This window comes from Chanos chanos, chromosome 3 (assembly GCF_902362185.1).
Source record: "Chanos chanos chromosome 3, fChaCha1.1, whole genome shotgun sequence".
Lineage (NCBI taxonomy): Eukaryota > Metazoa > Chordata > Actinopteri > Gonorynchiformes > Chanidae > Chanos > Chanos chanos.
In genome coordinates this window covers 16445905-16462342 of record NC_044497.1, presented here as the reverse complement: position 1 = coordinate 16462342, position 16438 = coordinate 16445905, and the positions used below count along the sequence as shown (strand labels likewise).

Here is a 16438-nt window from a genome sequence, read left to right as displayed (position 1 = left end):
GTGTGTGTGTGTGTGTGTGTGTGTGTGTGTGTATGAGAGGGAGTACGTCGGGGAAGGGAAAGGCGGGACTCCAGGACAGGATGCGGTGCGAAGGAAACCAGTGAGATTTAGTTTCACACTTGGGGGAAGTGTGGGCTTGAGTATACTGTGTGATAATTCAGTTTATCACCTGGCAAATCAGTGTGCTGCTTTAAAGGTTACTGTTACACGATGATATTCCTTTTTCAGTCGACTTTCTTCTGTAAAGACAAGCATACTGAACGCAGGGTCAGTTCAGACTGCACAGACATTGCTTTCCATAATTTTAACCACAGCATATAGCATCAGTGAACACATTACTCACAGTCAAATTCATTCACACACTGAACCAAATCTGATGAATCCACAGATGTGCCACCTGGTGTTTGATCCTTGTAATTTCACTATGTTCTTTAAAATATCAGCTGCTGTTGAGTTTGTGGTGCTTTTTTTTTTTTTTTTCTTTTAAAGCTGTCATCTTCCTAATGCCAGGCTTTATCTAACCAGATTGTGTACAGCAAACAAGTCAATTCTCCGTTTTCCCTAAAGGCCCAGAGTTTCCACATGGCTTTCATGGAAATCAATGTGATGATGTGCTCGCACTGTATCACAAACCACAGCTTCAAAACTGATCATTTCTCTCTCTCTCTCTCTCTCTCTCTCTCTCTCTCTCTCTCTCTCTCTCTCCATCTATCTTTGCTTTTCTTTCTCAGAGCTGAACTTGGAGTACAATCCTTCAGACCATCCTCGTGCCAGTACCATCTTCCTCAGCAAGTCGCAGACAGATGGTGAGTGAACAGATAATTCCGTTAATGCGTTTCCTCGAACAAACTAAATCTTTCCCCTGACAGAGAATGAATGTTGAGAGAAGCTTAATTTAAAAAAAAGAGGGAAAAATAACTGTCTGTAGCCTGGTCGGGATGACTTTTATGAACCAAATGAACTTAGAGCCAACACATCCATGGCTGTGTTCCAGCAATGCTAAATGTTTGTGTTGATTAGCTTCTTACCTCAGGCTTGATTCCCCCCCCCCCATGTCAAGGTTTGTTGAGTTTGTTTGGGATTTTGCAGTGTAATACATCTCTATGCCTTACAGGTAGTGGGTTTGATGATTATTAGCTTGTTTAAAATAGCTAAAATAGCTGTTTTCCTCATTTGTGTTTAAGTTTGTGTTTTCACCTGAACAATTACAAGACACCATTCCATTAGAACACAGCCCTAACTGTAAAACTGACTTTAAATTATACTGCCAACACGTAGTCACTTCCCGTCCATGTGACAAAAACCTTGTTTTTCTTTCAGTTGTTCTTCCCAACAAGAAAGGTAGGCGACTTTTCCCTAAAGCGCTCCCAGGCTAATCGAGTGCTTTGAGCTTTCTGTTTAGAGCGTAGCCGTTAAATTGTCGACTAGTAACTTCTTCAGCCCAGCGTGGTCATTCATAAAGACATGAATATAATTCTCTCTTAGGAGAGAGCCACTCTGTATTCCAGACTGTTCTTCAACTCTAAACAAACACATCTGATTCAGATAACGGGGGTCTTGGTGACATTCAGATGTGGTTTCGTAGGGCTGAAGTCAGATCTTGCTGGAGTGCAACCCTTCAGTGGAGAATTTCTTACTTAAGACCATGTATGGAGAAGTGTGGCTGAAACATTTGCTGTTTGTCTGCCTCTGTGTGGGTGTCCTGTGTTTTAATGTGCTGTCATTTACGCAGCCAGATAGACCAGATGACGTGGTCATGGTTCTGTATAGCTCATGCATGACACTGGCTGATATTTGTGCTAAGTCAAACGGTTAATGTTTGACTACAGGTGTGTGTGTGCGTCTGTGTTTCTGTGTGTCTGTTTGTTAGAGAAGGAGAAAGAGAGAGAGAATAAGTGTTTATAATGTGTATGTCTATTGGCTGCCCGTAGACTGGTTTGTTAAGTCATTGGAGTCATTGTTCACTTGTTTGTGTATGTATGTGTGTGTGTATGTGTGAGAGAGAGAGAGAGAGAGAAACAGAGAGATGTGGGAAAGGAGTGCTAGACATGAAGGAGTTGCTGCGTCAGTTCAACTCGCCTGCTCATGTCTCACTTTGACACACACACACACACTCGTACGTACACACACACACACACACTGCGTCAGCAGCACACCTTTCCAGGAAAGCTGGCATTTCATTTTCACTTACACCCTCATCAGCGCGTCAGACCTCACACAAGCACACATAAACACTTTCCCTCTGTCAGTCAGAACCCCCCTGTTCTATACACAGTATTCCATTAGAGAGAGCAGACCACGCTTCTGGAAACTCACTATTTATGGACATGAAATATGGTTTATGCACAGAGACCTGTCTTTTAGTTTTCACACTATCATTTTTCAGAGCTGCCCAATATCCTGCCCGTTAATACAACGTGTGAATAAAAAGCCTCTGAGGTTTGTTTATGTGGCAGAAAAAGAGCGAGAAAAAAACAAAAAAAAACAACAACCTGCACATGAATAAAATATCAGAGATGATTTGAATTTCCAACAGCGGAGAGCAAAATGAACAGATCAGCTGATGTAAAAGACAAAGCCTCTGTTCCAAACAAGCTGTTCAAAATCTCAGCGAACAAATGTTCGACAAAACGTTCTTTTTCAGATTCAATTAAGGAGTTTCACAAAGCCAGCTGAAAGTAATTAAACCAGGACAGAGAGACAAATGTGAAAGATCTCTCACATTCTCTTAATTAGCCAACTGTCTCTGTGTCAATTAATTTTTGTTTTTCAACAAGCCATGCCAATTTATGTATTTTTACTCATACCTAATCATTTTCAATTATCCCTCCATGATACTGACTCTTAGAACAAACTACCTGTGCTTAACATAGTTAATTGTGACTGTGTGCATGAAGCCTGCTTAGTGAATGCTTACAGCTGATCACCTCACAAGCATTTGTGTATCAAAGGCTGCCCCCTACCTGTAGGGATGTGAATTGCACATTGTTCTGCTTAATTTGAATGACACCTGACCTTCTCAGTAGCTGACTTCACCTCAGTCATTTTTACATAAAGACAGTCTTCTTCAGGGTAGTGATTAGAAAGAGTGGATCATTTATAATTGTAACGAGTGAAGTAGTTGAACATTCATGTCATATGGAGTCCCTCAAACATATGTATTGTCTTTGGTCTAATAGAACAAAAGGGATAAGAATACAGCTTCCTCTGTGCTCTCAAACTTCTCTTGAAGAGTAGCTCTCAGAGTTGCCAGTGCAGTGTGTTTAATGTTTGTTATGGCGTCAACTAATGGCGTGTTTCTCTTTGCAGTGCGGGAAAAGAGGAAAAGCCTATATGTTAACCATGTGAGTATAATCAATTTCATACATTATCCAGTACGCATGTTTGAATGGCATGGATGGTAATATATATATATATATATATATATATATATATATATATATATATATATATATATATATAAAGAACTTATATGAAGGCAAGACTGCATGGAGCTCTGGATGATGATGATGATGATGATGATGAAAAGATATTTGTTCCTGTTGTTTGATTGACACTTTTCCATGTCTTAAAAATCTCACAAACAAGCTTCCACCTCAGTTACATTAAGTGAACAGTTGATGTTTTTCCTTTATTTTTAATTTATTGTGCAGGCTGGCAAATGAGTCCAATGTGAAGTCTGATGAAGAGGGGGATTTTTTGTGGTTTATCTGGTCCTGTTATTCTCTGTACTGTATTATATGATGATAGATCATTTTATTTGACAGACTTAAAGCCCTGAAGCAATTTGTGGTTAAGATATGTGTTGACACATTCTAGTGCGGTTACAAAACATCATATTGAATTGTATTTGAGCAATATGATCCTTCATATCAAGATTACAGAGTAACAGACATTGTATTAAGGCTGTGCATTTCAATACATTTCAATACCTTTGAGAAGCAAAGTCAGTTCCTTAAATAAAGCACCCTTCCTTTGTCAAACTCACCTAATTAACTCTAACCGTAATGAACTTTGTCAGACTCACCTAATTAACTCTTACCGTGATGGTCCTTATTTAGCTGAAAGCACTTAACAGTAAGGAGTAATTAAGAGGAGTTTTTCCCATATTTATGCAAGTAATTACACAGATATAAAATGCAGTGTAATAATGTTTCAAGACAGAGAAACTCCTTGTAGATCTCAGCATGGTTCAGATTAGCATTCACGCGTACTGGAGAAAAAACAGCACAGAGATTAATCAGAGCCTCTCTCTCTCTCTCTCTCTCTCTCTCTCTCTCTCTCTCCCTCCCTCCCTCCCTCTCCGTCTCTCTCCAACACCCCCCCCTCCCTCTCTGAGGGTTTTGGGGGTGTGAACTGTTATTAATGCCCATACATTGGGTGAAGCTGTCCACCCCCACAATGGACCATGCTTATCCTCTCTGCGTGGGCCGGTCAAACAGGGAAAGATAATTCGCTAGATAGAACCCAATGTTACTGTTCTCTAATACCTGCAGTCCAAGGGTCATTTACATAACTGTCATTACCATCGGGACACTACATGGCAGGCCGGGTCTCTTCTATATTACCAGAACTGAAGCACGTTCGCATAAGGGAACCGTAGCAATGTTTTAGACAGAATGATAACCAGACACAGCATTGGGTCAATGTGTGTGTGTATAGATCTGATTAAACTATTGCCCTCATCACTCAGACCCGTTGGAGCTGACTGATATCAGATAATGATTGCACCCACAGTATAAGGTAGTGTTTTACAGTTTTATATAGTTTTATTGTCCCCGAGTGTCTGTAGAAGAAGCATAAGTTTTATTAGTTGTCATAGGAGTTGAATTAAACAGACGTGATATGGCTGACGGGTGTGAGGACTCTCTGTGTCTCAGACAGAGAGGCAGTGGGATGTACTGAGGGATGTACTGGGGCTACAGGTGGCCTGGTTTTCAGGTTACACCAGTACGTGTGTGTGCATACACATGGATGTCTGAGTCTGAGAATAACAGGAACATTGTGTGTGTGTGTCTGTCTGTGTGTGTCTGTGTGTGTCTGTCTGTGTGTGTGTGTGTGTGTGTGTGTGTTTGTGTGTGCACATGTCTGTCTCTGTCTGTGTGTCCATGTGTGTGTGTTTCAGCAACACCCTGGTGGGCCAATGAGACGTAAATACAGCTCCTGCTCGACTATCTTCCTGGATGACAGCACCGTCAGCCAGCCCAACCTCAAATACACCATCAAATGGTCAGTTCAACACTTCTCAAACCTTTTATTAAGTCCTCGCGACCCATATAGAAATGATCACACAGAAGGAATAAAGGCATTGTGAATGCATCACTAGCCAGTCTTGTGTAGTTTATGAAGAAAAAAAATGTGCATTGATATGTGTTACACTCAAATTGATTGTAGTGAATGCCTCCCACACGCCATAAGAATTTTGAAGTTTATTACTTGGCATCCATCATAAACCCCTCTATGGACTGTCCTCATATTTTTCCTGAAAAATGGATGGATGGATAAAAACCCATTTATGCTCTCCCCGTTCCACGGCGCAGTGGGTCATTTGGGTTACTGAGACTGTTGTGATATGACATTAACGAGCCTGTTTCTCTGTCCTGCAGCGTCGCCCTTGCGATATATTATCACATAAAGAACAGGTAAGAGACCTGTGCCTGTCTCCAGAGCTTTATGTTTTATAGCTGGGCCTTATGACCATAATTTTTTTTGTGTGTGTGAGTGTGTGTGTGTGTTTATGCATTTAAACAGTTCTTTTTCCTCGCTGGTTAGCACACAGATGCTATATGAGCCTTGTGAGTGTGTTGGTTAGCTGGTTCTGCTGAAGGGTAAGCAGTAGTGTAGAAGTCAGTAAAGAAGGGTCACGTTTCAAAGCCAGTCTTTGGACATCCATACTGTTCCCCCAGGCCTCAGGACCAAAATGCCACACTCTTTAGATCTCTGTGCTATCTGGACTCAGTCACAGCCTGAGAGCTCCACATTGATCTGATGCTTAACATTTACGTGTGTACGTGTGTGTGAGAGAGGGTGAGTCTGGCTCACTGCTGATGTGTTGAACTCAGTGTGTCACCCAGTGAGATTTTTTGTCCTTTATCTGAGCCAACTGCTGTCCTAGTTCATTTAACTCTGTCAGTAAGAGAAAATGTGTTAAGTCAGTATGTGAAAATTATTTAGTCTGTATCCTGAATGTATTATGTGTTAGTGTGCACTCTGTGAGTATGAAAAATTTTGCATAATTATGATTCATATGAAGAGCAAGATGGTAATATGGTAAAGAATTAATGTCACTTCCCACTTTGTCATTACAGGGACGTCGATGGAAGAATGTTACTAGACATTTTTGATGAAAAGCTCCACCCACTTTCGGTAGGTGACGTGTTCCAGTCGTTAAACCAGACAAATACACACACACACACACACGCGCGCGCGCACATATTTTGGTGTCTTAACTCCCTCTCTTTTGCTCTGTGCTGCAGAAATCGGAGGTGCCGCCTGACTACGATAAGCATGATCCCGAGCAGAAACAGATCTACCGTTTTGTTCGGACTCTGTTCAGCGCCGCCCAGCTCACCGCAGAGTGTGCCATCGTCACCCTGGTGAGTGAGAAGTGACCTGATCACATGACCAGCTTCGCTGGTAGAATGGCAACTAACCAACATTGCCTCTATCAGAGGACTCCATCAGTGACATCTCTAAAGACACACCAGCGAGTAAAACGTCAGCGTCCGTAAGGCAGCTTTTTTACAATAGGGATTCAGCGAGACAAAAACAGCTTAAATGCCAACCTACTGACGAGTTTCTGTATTGTGTATCCTGTGTGCTGGATCTTGAATGTAAAACATACGCCAAACATACAGCAGCGTGACCTCTTTCCACTCTCTTTCCATTTTGTCAGCATTCAGCGTTCCACGTTGAAAGCTTTGCCCCCATTCCGTTTAGGTCACCTTGACTGGGAGGTGTGGTCAGTGTTTTAACGAGCTGACAAAACATTGAGGAATCCCACTCCCACAGCGACGTGTGCAGACAGGTCCGACACTCAGATGAGACCAGGCCGGGTCACATGGCCCAGTGCTGTAGGCAGGCAGGGGACAGTGCAGCTGTCCATGACTGGTCTCTGTCCACAACACTGCTGGGAAAAGCACCTCAATTTAGCCTGACATCCTTTTCCACCTTCCCACTATAAGGCTTAGTATGTAACAAATGGGGAAGCAGGCTTCTCAGCATAACTGTGATCTCTGGGTGTATCTTAAGTGTTTGAGAGTGTGTGTGTGTGAGAGAGACAGAGAGAATGTTAAAGAGAGAGGGAGGGTGACTCTGCGTGTATGTGTGGAGCAGAAACAGATGGTGTGTATGTGAGAGAGAGAGAGAGAAGCGGGGTGTATAGCAGCACGGGCTGACCGTCAGGGCTGCGGAAGCGTGTGGATGCCGAGGGTAATTGAACAGAGCCGAGGGGCTGCCTGGTGAGCTCAGCCACTGGACTTAATATTAGCCAGGGGAGTGTGGAGGGATTTCAGCAGCACTTCCTCCTTAGCTACTTATTACTGTACATTTCTCAGCTGCTCACCTTCATTCCTGCCCCCCCCCCCCCCACGGCCGCTTGGCTGGGCTCTCCGTGGGCTTTGTTCTGCCAGAACTCACCGCTACTAATTATACCATTGTGTGTTATTTAAAAAAAGGTGAGCTGTTTGCAGTTCTGGTTTAATGTGTTCTCCAATGCGATGTGACCCAGGTCATTTTGTTTATCCGTGATTGATTGGTTCCCAGTTTGAGCAGGGTATGTCAAACGGAGCCAAGCATGACTTTGTTCAGCTTGAGGTAAAACGGTTTTTGGACCACACCTTAGTCATGCACTCTGAGTCGTGACTCATTATTAAAGCGGACTGAATCCCTCTGTCACTCGTTATTTATTTATTTATTTATTTTTGGCAGATCAGGAAATAGTAGACTTTTGTCTTCTATTTTCTCTCCTGTTTAATTAGGCTGTTTGTTTGTGACAGTTTATAAGAATGCTGTTGCTGTTGGAGCTATGTTTAGACAGCGAGCTTGCCCTTTTGACCTGGTGGGATGTGACAGGTGGTGGGAAACTGGTCCATCCTGATTGGCTGACACAGCTGGTTCCAGTAATAAGAGGGGGAAAAGGGTGCATGTGTGAGTGCGGGTACCCACAAAGCTTGTTATAGCTCCCCGTCAGGAACGAAAATCTTCATTATCTCTCCAGGGAGTGTGACGTCAGTGAAAGACTCCCTGTGGTGTCCAGTCAAACCAGTTCTAGCCAATCCATCTGAAAATACCATCACAGTCTAGAATATTCCAGCCTCATCGGCTGCAGCGTTGATAATGGGACCAAAAGGGTTAAGAGATTTTTTAATTAGAATAAATTTGGTTGACTTGTTCATTTATTTGTTAGTTTGTTGCTTTTGGTAAAAGTGTCAGGTGGTTTTATTTACCTAGCTATGCAACAGTTTAGAGAGGCCCTGTTTCATGATGTCTGTGGAAGCATGTGTGCAGGCCCCTGCATGTGCAGTTTGACATTAGTGCAGTCAAACATGGTCATATGGACAGTAGTCGACACACCAAAGACATTTTGTGAGTGTTCAACCCAGGCTGCATAACCCACAGACACACACACACACACACACACACACACACACACACACACACAAACACAGGGGAAAAGATTCCCATATTCATCTGAATATCAGCATATTTAAAATATAATTGTGTCTTTGCAGTGTATAGAAATGTATGCAGAAGTATAGGAGAAGTGAATGTAAGAGTCAGAGGTGTGTGCAGATGTGTGGATTCATACTCAGTGGAGTGTGAGACAGTCTTGACGCTGAGCACTGCTCAAATGAAGACATGTGGACCTTTGTCCTTTTTGTCCTTTCTTAAAGGAGACTGTATCAGCAGAGCCTGAGAAGGACCAATAGCATACTTATTTCATAATGATTTGCCTTAGTTCCTTCATTTGGCTTTTCCATGCTTGCTTTGTTCGGGAAAGAATGTGTTTAGTCAAAATCTTAACCAGCAGTGAATTTCTGTAGTCAATATTCAGTTTAGATCATCACCCTCACGGCAGTGGGCTCCTCACTATTTCACTGTGTCGTTTGCGTATTTGACACTTAATACTCTAACAGGAATGACTTGTCAAGGTGCTATAGCGTTGGTATTAAGATCAAGGCCAGACGAGTACAGACAAACACATGCATGTGGACATACCTCTCAACAGTACTTGATCCTCTCAAGGTTTGGCTTGGTCCTTTGTGTTCTATAAATAAAGTTCTCCTCAGTCCAACCCCCCCCCCCCCTTCCCCAGAACACATCCCCACACATCACTGACTCCTTCTGTCTGATGGCAGCTATTTCACAGTCCACTTGTCACTTCCTCACTCTTGAAATGAGGTCGGTTACAAACCGTCATCGCCAAAACACACGTCTACTCATTTAACGCTCGGTCATGCTGTCAGCCAATGACGCAAATCACGTTTCTGTGCCTGGAAGAGAAAGCTTGTCGCATTTTCATATTTGAATTTTCATTCTTCAGAAAAGAGTGATACCCTCTTCCCCTCTCGAATTTTGAAAACTCAGTCACCCATAATCTTTGTAAAACTCTCCCTCTGCACTCCTGCTTCCAGCCGTCACATGTGGGCTCGTTTTTCCACTCTGTGAGTTGTGTTAATCAGCTTGGAGAAGAGGGCTGTTGGCGATACCTACCCTACATTGGTTTCCCGCTTGTCAGTGAGCAGCGCCGAGCAACTGTGTTTATGTGACCCTGTCTGACCCACTCACCTGAGGAACACCTGATCCCAGCAGACTCATGGCCGAAGTCAACAAGTGTGCCGCCACAGGGAGTCGAACACAAGATAAAGCGCATCTGCGATGGTAGACGGTGTCCTAACAAGGCCGACAACTTAGGAGACTGACGGTTTTCTTTTTTTCCGTCGTGATTGTTTGCTACAGAGGAGCTTCATGTAAATCAGCAATTAAAAGATTTGAAGGCCTGTTTGTTTCTTAGCTTTAATTTAGACCGGTTGGTGAAAGGCCAAACATTCCTGTTTTTTTGTTTTGTTTTTCCAGTTTTTGTTTGTGGCCTTGTTTGTTACTTGTATAATGAGTCTGTGGGCGTGGAGGTCTCTCCTCCCCCCCTTTAATTACAGCTGCTGTGGGGTGACCTTTTACTATGAAGCCAATTAGAAATGTGAACACTGTCACATTTCTAATTGTCTAATATCTAATTCTAATAAAATCAGCTCGTTTTGCCACTCTGGCTAAACGAAGAAAGACATTCATAATTATTTTTCTCTCTCCTGTCTCGGTACAGCTAATGGCAAGGACTGTGTCATTTTTCTTTTTCTACCTATCGGAGAGAGAGAGAGAATTTGGCTAATGCATGAGCTATATCAGACCAGAAACCAAATGGTCTAGCGTCTCAGGCTATGACTAACCAGTCAAAGTGAGAATAATGCTCCAAGTAAAAGAAGAGACCTTAGAATGTCAGTAATCATAACCAAGCATGCCTTCAGCTGGCCGGACTGTCAACTGATAGAGTTGTTCATAGAACGACTGAGAAAAATCTTGCCATCTCTCATATTTGATTGTTCATTCTTTAAACAACGACTTTAGCATGCTACATTCACACCTTAGCATGCAGTGACTCAACTTTCAATAAGTACATTTTGACACATTGTATGTTTGCATGTAGAACTAGCTGACAGTCAACACATCAGCAACAGGAGAAAGCCGGCAGACTCCTGAGCTGATGGTCAACTCTGTGAATAGACGATACCGACTGGATTTAAACGAAAAGGCAGACTTACGTCCAAGGTCGCATACCCGCGGGGTATATCCACTGTAAATTCTAGTAAGCTGCGCACACTCAAAACTCTCCAAACAGTTAACACACTTACCTGTGTGGGAAAAAACGAGAGTCAATTTTTCTTCTCTCCATTTCAGCCAATCAAATCTGGCTGGGGGCTTTTATAAAGTGATAGAGAACGATATTGGATGTAGCAGTAGCTAGCAATAACAGAAAACCTGGTTAAGGTTATGAGAATGGATTGCTTGTAAGAAAACCAAAGGGAAAAGCAGCTTCATCAAAGTCTCATTTCATACTCACTCTCTCTCTCTCTCTCCCCCTCTCTCTCTCTCTCTCTCTCTCTCTCTCTCTCTCGTGAAGTTTTAATGCCTGAGGGTTTAGAAAATTATCTTCCGCGATTGATCTGTGTAATAAGCAAAGGATAAATTATTTGTATCGACAAGAAGTTTGTATTTTCAAGTCTTGTCTTTTCCCTTTGGAGCTGCAAAATTAAATGAATTTTTCAAGAAGGAATTGGGTTTTTTTTTCTCAAAACCTCCTTCACAGACAAATGAATTTTGTTCTCCTGATATCTTGTTTTAATAGATCAGAATGTAATAATGCTAAAACCTGTCCCCTCAATTGCAAATGGTGACTATGTAGAGAAGATAGAACTGTTTTGTTTGTTTGTTTGTTTATTTGTTATGTTTTCTCCTGAATGGACTAGAATTAGAATTAGACCATCCTTGATGAGGACTCAGTGTTAAGTAGGTCAGCTTTGTGTGTGTTTGTGTCTGTGTGTGTGTGTGTGTGTGTGTCGGCTTGTTTCTCTGATTGTTAAGCACACATACATACTGCCATGTTTGTGGTGTTACTTAGCTTTATGGTCTCTCTGAGACCAAACATAAAATTGTTCATGGCAGTAAATGAGACGTCGGGCTGATATTGAACAATGTGCGTCATGTACATAGACTTTCAAAGTTTTTGAAGGTGTAGATGGAATTTCAGGTTTTCTGTCCCTTTTACATACATTTTATGTTTTATTTAAAAAATAACTTGCATGAATATGATGCATTTGCTGATTTCTCTTGCCCAGGTGTATCTGGAGCGCTTGCTAACGTATGCAGAGATTGACATCTGCCCTGCCAACTGGAAACGCATCGTCCTGGGCGCCATCCTGCTCGCCTCCAAGGTGTGGGACGACCAGGCCGTGTGGAACGTGGACTACTGCCAGATTCTCAAAGACATTACCGTGGAGGACATGTGAGTGTGTGTGTGTGCTTGTGGGTGTTGTGTTACTATCATGAGATTTTTAAAGATACAAATGTTTGTGACATGTTCCAAAGGATTTTGGCTTGTCGTCACGTTTTGTTTATCCGTTCATCTCTCCGTGCCCAGCTCACAAACGGTTTTATTCACGCATGGGAGATCCCGTTCTTTGACTGGTACCCATTTAATACAGCATTTATCACAAATCTAGAAATGTTCCTCTTGTCTCTGAAAAGACTCCCAGAGATTTTATCGCAGTAAGACTTGACTTTTCAGTCAACGGGAGGAGAGCGCATACAGAGGTACCATTCCCCTCCCCTCCTGTCCATGGCCCTGGAAAGGAGAGCAGGCTAATTTCTCTCAGCCCCTCAAATAGACCCTGGTATGGGCTCTGAGCTTTTGGGAGCTCAGCTATGACCCTGATCGCAGGGACCTGTCCCAGATCATCCAGTCTGGAGCAGTCGGGTGGGTGTCGGGAGGGAGGGGGGCAGTAGGGCAGAAGCATCTGACTGTAACGTGAGGGTTATTCCTCCCCCGGGTTTGACAAAGGATGTAAACGCTGAGCACAGATTGTGTGGTAATTAATTTCTTATCAGGTTTATATCCATCTCAAATATTTATGCAGGATACGGAGAGTGTAGTCGGGTAATAAATACTCAACATTACAAATCGTCACAAATCATGAGACAGTTTCTTTTTGAAATGTACTTGACATTCCTGGCTCTGAGGAAAGCATAAATAAGATGGTAGCTATGTAAGAACTATAGAAGATGTCCCTGTTAGAGAAGGTGAAGTAGACTGAATGAATAAGATGGTAGCTATGTAAGAACTATAGAAGATGTCCCTGTTAGAGAAGGTGAGGTAGACTGAATGAATAAGATGGTAGCTATGTAAGAACTATAGAAGATGTCCCTGTCAGAGAACGTTAAGGAGACTGAATGAATAAGATGGTAGCTATGTAAGAACTAAAGAAGATGTCCCTGTTAGAGAAGGTGAGGTAGACTGAATGAATAAGATGGTAGCTATGTAAGAACTATTGAAGATGTCCCTGTTAGAGAAGGTGAGGTAGACTGAATGAATAAGATGGTGGCTATGTAAGAACTATAGAAGATGTCCCTGTTAGAGAAGGTGAGGTAGACTGAATGAATAAGATGGTGGCTATGTAAGAACTATAGAAGATGTCCCTGTTAGAGAAGGTGAGGTAGAATGAATGAATAAGATGATAGCTATGTAAGAACTATAGAAGATGTCCCTGTTAGAGAAGGTGGAGGTGACTGAATGAATAAGATGGTAGCTATGTAAGAACTATAGAAGATGTCCCTGTTAGAGAAGGTGGAGGAGACTGAATGAATAAGATGGTAGCTATGTAAGAACTATAGAAGATGTCCCTGTTAGAGAAGGTGATGGAGACTGAATGGAATCAGGTTAGTGAGAAGAGAGGGTGAAACCTGAAACTCCCTCTGGTTGCCCTCTGACCCCACTGAATACACAGTTATTTTAAAGAGAGGTTGTTCTGGCTATTCCAGACACTGTTGTTCCAGCTGTCTGTCTCTCTCTCTCTCCCTCTCTCTCTCTCTTTGCTTCTGCGCCCCCCCCCCCCCCTTTTCACCTTGCTATATTTGACTACCATATTTTTTATATGTCAGATAAAGTGAGATTACTGGTGCCATATAAAAATATTGTCACAAAAATCGGTCTCTCTCTCTCTCTCACTCTCTGCGTATGTGTGTCTGGCTGAGTGTGAGGAGGGGGTGAAGGAACAGTGTATGTGCGTGTTTTAGATGTAGTGTTTTTGTCTTTGTCTCCATTAGCGCTAAATTTAGCCTGTGTTGCTGCACAAATTTGAATATTTATGTAGGCGGAAGACAGAGCGGCCGCTTGTTTTGTCAGAAATCTTATTGGCTTAAAGGTGGATTAAAGACAAAGGTTTTATCAAAGGAACATTTTAAGGAAGAACGGGCAGTCACGAACACAGTCTCAGTCTCATTCTGAGGCCAAAATCATCACTGAACATGTCTGCAGACATGACTCCTCTCCACAGAAGACTTCTCTTATTATTTTTGTGTTACTAAACTGTTTTTGAATGTCCCTAAGAAGGAAAATTCAAATCATTTAAGTTCAGATTCAAAACACAAATCATTCAGAACACTAAATGATTCATTATTTAGTTTTAGTCTCATTTGGTAATGACATGAGACTGTGGTAATACAGTTTTTAATTACTCTCTTTCTCTCTCTCTCTGTCTGGTGTGTGTGTGTGTGTGTGTGTGTGGCAGGAATGAGTTGGAGAGGCAGTTTTTGGAGCTGTTGCAGTTTAACATCAACGTGCCATCCAGTGTATATGCTAAGTACTACTTTGACCTGCGCTCTCTGTCAGAGGCCAACAACCTGAGCACCCCACTGGAGCCCCTGAGTCGAGACAAGGCCCAGAAATTAGAGGTGAGCGTCTGGTCCCCTCTGGATCCTTATTCCCAACACATTAACACCATCGTTATCACTATCTATCTATAACTTCACTCTCTCAACAAAGGATACCAAAATATAAGAATGCAGTATCTGTATTTCAATAATGCTACAAGCCATCTCCACCCACAAAACTATTTCATATCTTGGCTGATATTATTTAAGGTGCTGATTTTACTGAAAAGCCCTCAGAGTGTAAGCTATGCTTGTAAAATGTCAGAATCAGCTCTTGTAAGAGCTGGAGCCATAGCACTCTAAGCTAAAGAGCTTTCACTGTGTTCTGTTTAATTCTAATGTACATCAAACGATATATTTTACATTGTCAGCCACGTGGTGGAAATAAAGGTTTGATGAGGGAACACCCATTGAGAAGAGAGTAAACCAATGAGAAGAGAGTCAACCAGTTATTTTATTTTTGTTTTTATTTTTTTTGACGGCCGGCTCTGTTGTGAGGAACAGTGGGTTCTGTTCTGGATTGGGATGGTGTGTTTGTGTTAGCTGTGATTGTCCCATGCCGTGTGTCCAGCGTGAGTCTGAAGCCTGTACACCTGCCTAACCATGTCCCAGAGCACATTACGAGTTTAAAAGGCATTAACGCTAGACAAGTGTTTCCAAGGACAAAAGCTGTTTGACACACAATAGAGTTTGGCTTGGGTATTGTGGTCCCACACACACACACTCAGACAATATGTCTTTATGAGGATGTTGGCAGAGAGGCTGGAGTTGTTTCAGTGACACGACTGGGCAGTTACTTCTCTGCTTCTCCTCTCTGAGTCCCCAGACAGACCTCAGCCTTGATGCTGCCCAGTTATAGCCCTGGCAGACTTGCGTTGGGTAATGATGTCGGTGAAGTGGTTGTAAGCTATGTGTTTGGCTCTGGCCGAGCGAGGCAGGAACAGAAGTGTCAACATGCCAGGAGAAGGCCGATCTACAGCTGAAGGAGAAGGAAGTCGAGGTCTTTCCCTCCTCTGCACTGATCTTGTGTTTCGGGCCCCTCGTGTCACAGTTAGAGCCACAATGGAGCGCTGGTCTTCCTGTGTCTGCTGGCTTCTGAATGGGACAAAATACTGAGCTGACTGCTCTGTGACAGAGAAGTGTGGAGAAGTGTGACACCCAGATTCATGGTGGTTTTTGGATCTTTAAACTCTCTAAAGGAGGAGTTTCACCACATGTTAGATCCTAAATGAAACAAAACCATAAAAAATACCTGTTGATCCTCAGTCATGTGATTCTTCCTTAAACACACACACACACACACACACACACACACATACACACACACTGGTCAACACAGTGGTGAAATGATTACAAAGTGTGGAATTCACCCTGAATAGCATACATTAATGTTCCTCTCTCTCTCTCTCTCTCTCTCTCTCAGGCTATCTCCCGGCTGTGTGATGATAAATATAAGGACATAAGGAGAGCAGCCAAGAAGCGATCGGTTAGCGCAGACAATCTCACGGTGGTCAGGTGGTCCCCTGCCATCATATCCTAACAGAGGTGCATGTTGGGAAAACGGATAGCGAGACAGAGAGAAATGTTTAGGAGTGATTCACGTCTTTCTGAGAGAAATGCTTTGCCTCTTCCTCTGTGCAGACAGATGACTCCTCCGTGCCTATGCATGGTTCTCGAACCCCGGGGCAGACCTGGCTCTTACCCATTCTGTACATACTGAGATGCCTGGATTAAAAAAACAAACAAACAAACAGACTCTTTGAACCTGTCACTCAGGTAGAGTATGGACTGCTGCTTCAGTTGCAGGGAAACCACTTGACAGAAGGATTCGGATGATGGGATTGAGAAACAAAAAAGAAATTTAAAAAAAAGAAAAAAACTTGTGGATTGACATTCCAATGTCTGTCTTAAGTTGGTTAGTGTTCTGAACTTGGAGGCATTTGAGATTTTTTTTTCT

General features: G+C 42.6%; 1 protein-coding gene across 6 annotated transcripts in view; it reads left to right on the top strand.

Moving 5' to 3' along the window:
- Window positions 1-16438, top strand: part of ccny (cyclin Y) — a 40243-nt gene extending 23805 nt beyond the window's left edge. Inside the window, exons 2-11 of one of the 6 annotated variants that reach the window (XM_030768824.1) lie at window positions 732-806; window positions 1321-1341; window positions 3310-3344; window positions 5126-5229; window positions 5607-5642; window positions 6309-6366; window positions 6477-6596; window positions 11892-12058; window positions 14340-14502; window positions 15905-16438. In XM_030768824.1, coding sequence (XP_030624684.1) covers window positions 732-806; window positions 1321-1341; window positions 3310-3344; window positions 5126-5229; window positions 5607-5642; window positions 6309-6366; window positions 6477-6596; window positions 11892-12058; window positions 14340-14502; window positions 15905-16021 — 896 coding nt within the window. In that variant the 3' untranslated portion in view covers window positions 16022-16438. Of the gene's footprint in view, window positions 1-731; window positions 807-1320; window positions 1342-3309; window positions 3375-5106; window positions 5230-5606; window positions 5643-6308; window positions 6367-6476; window positions 6597-11891; window positions 12059-14339; window positions 14503-15904 lie in introns of all 6 variants that reach the window. The other 5 variants (XM_030768822.1, XM_030768821.1, XM_030768825.1 and 2 more) reach the window with 5 other exon arrangements.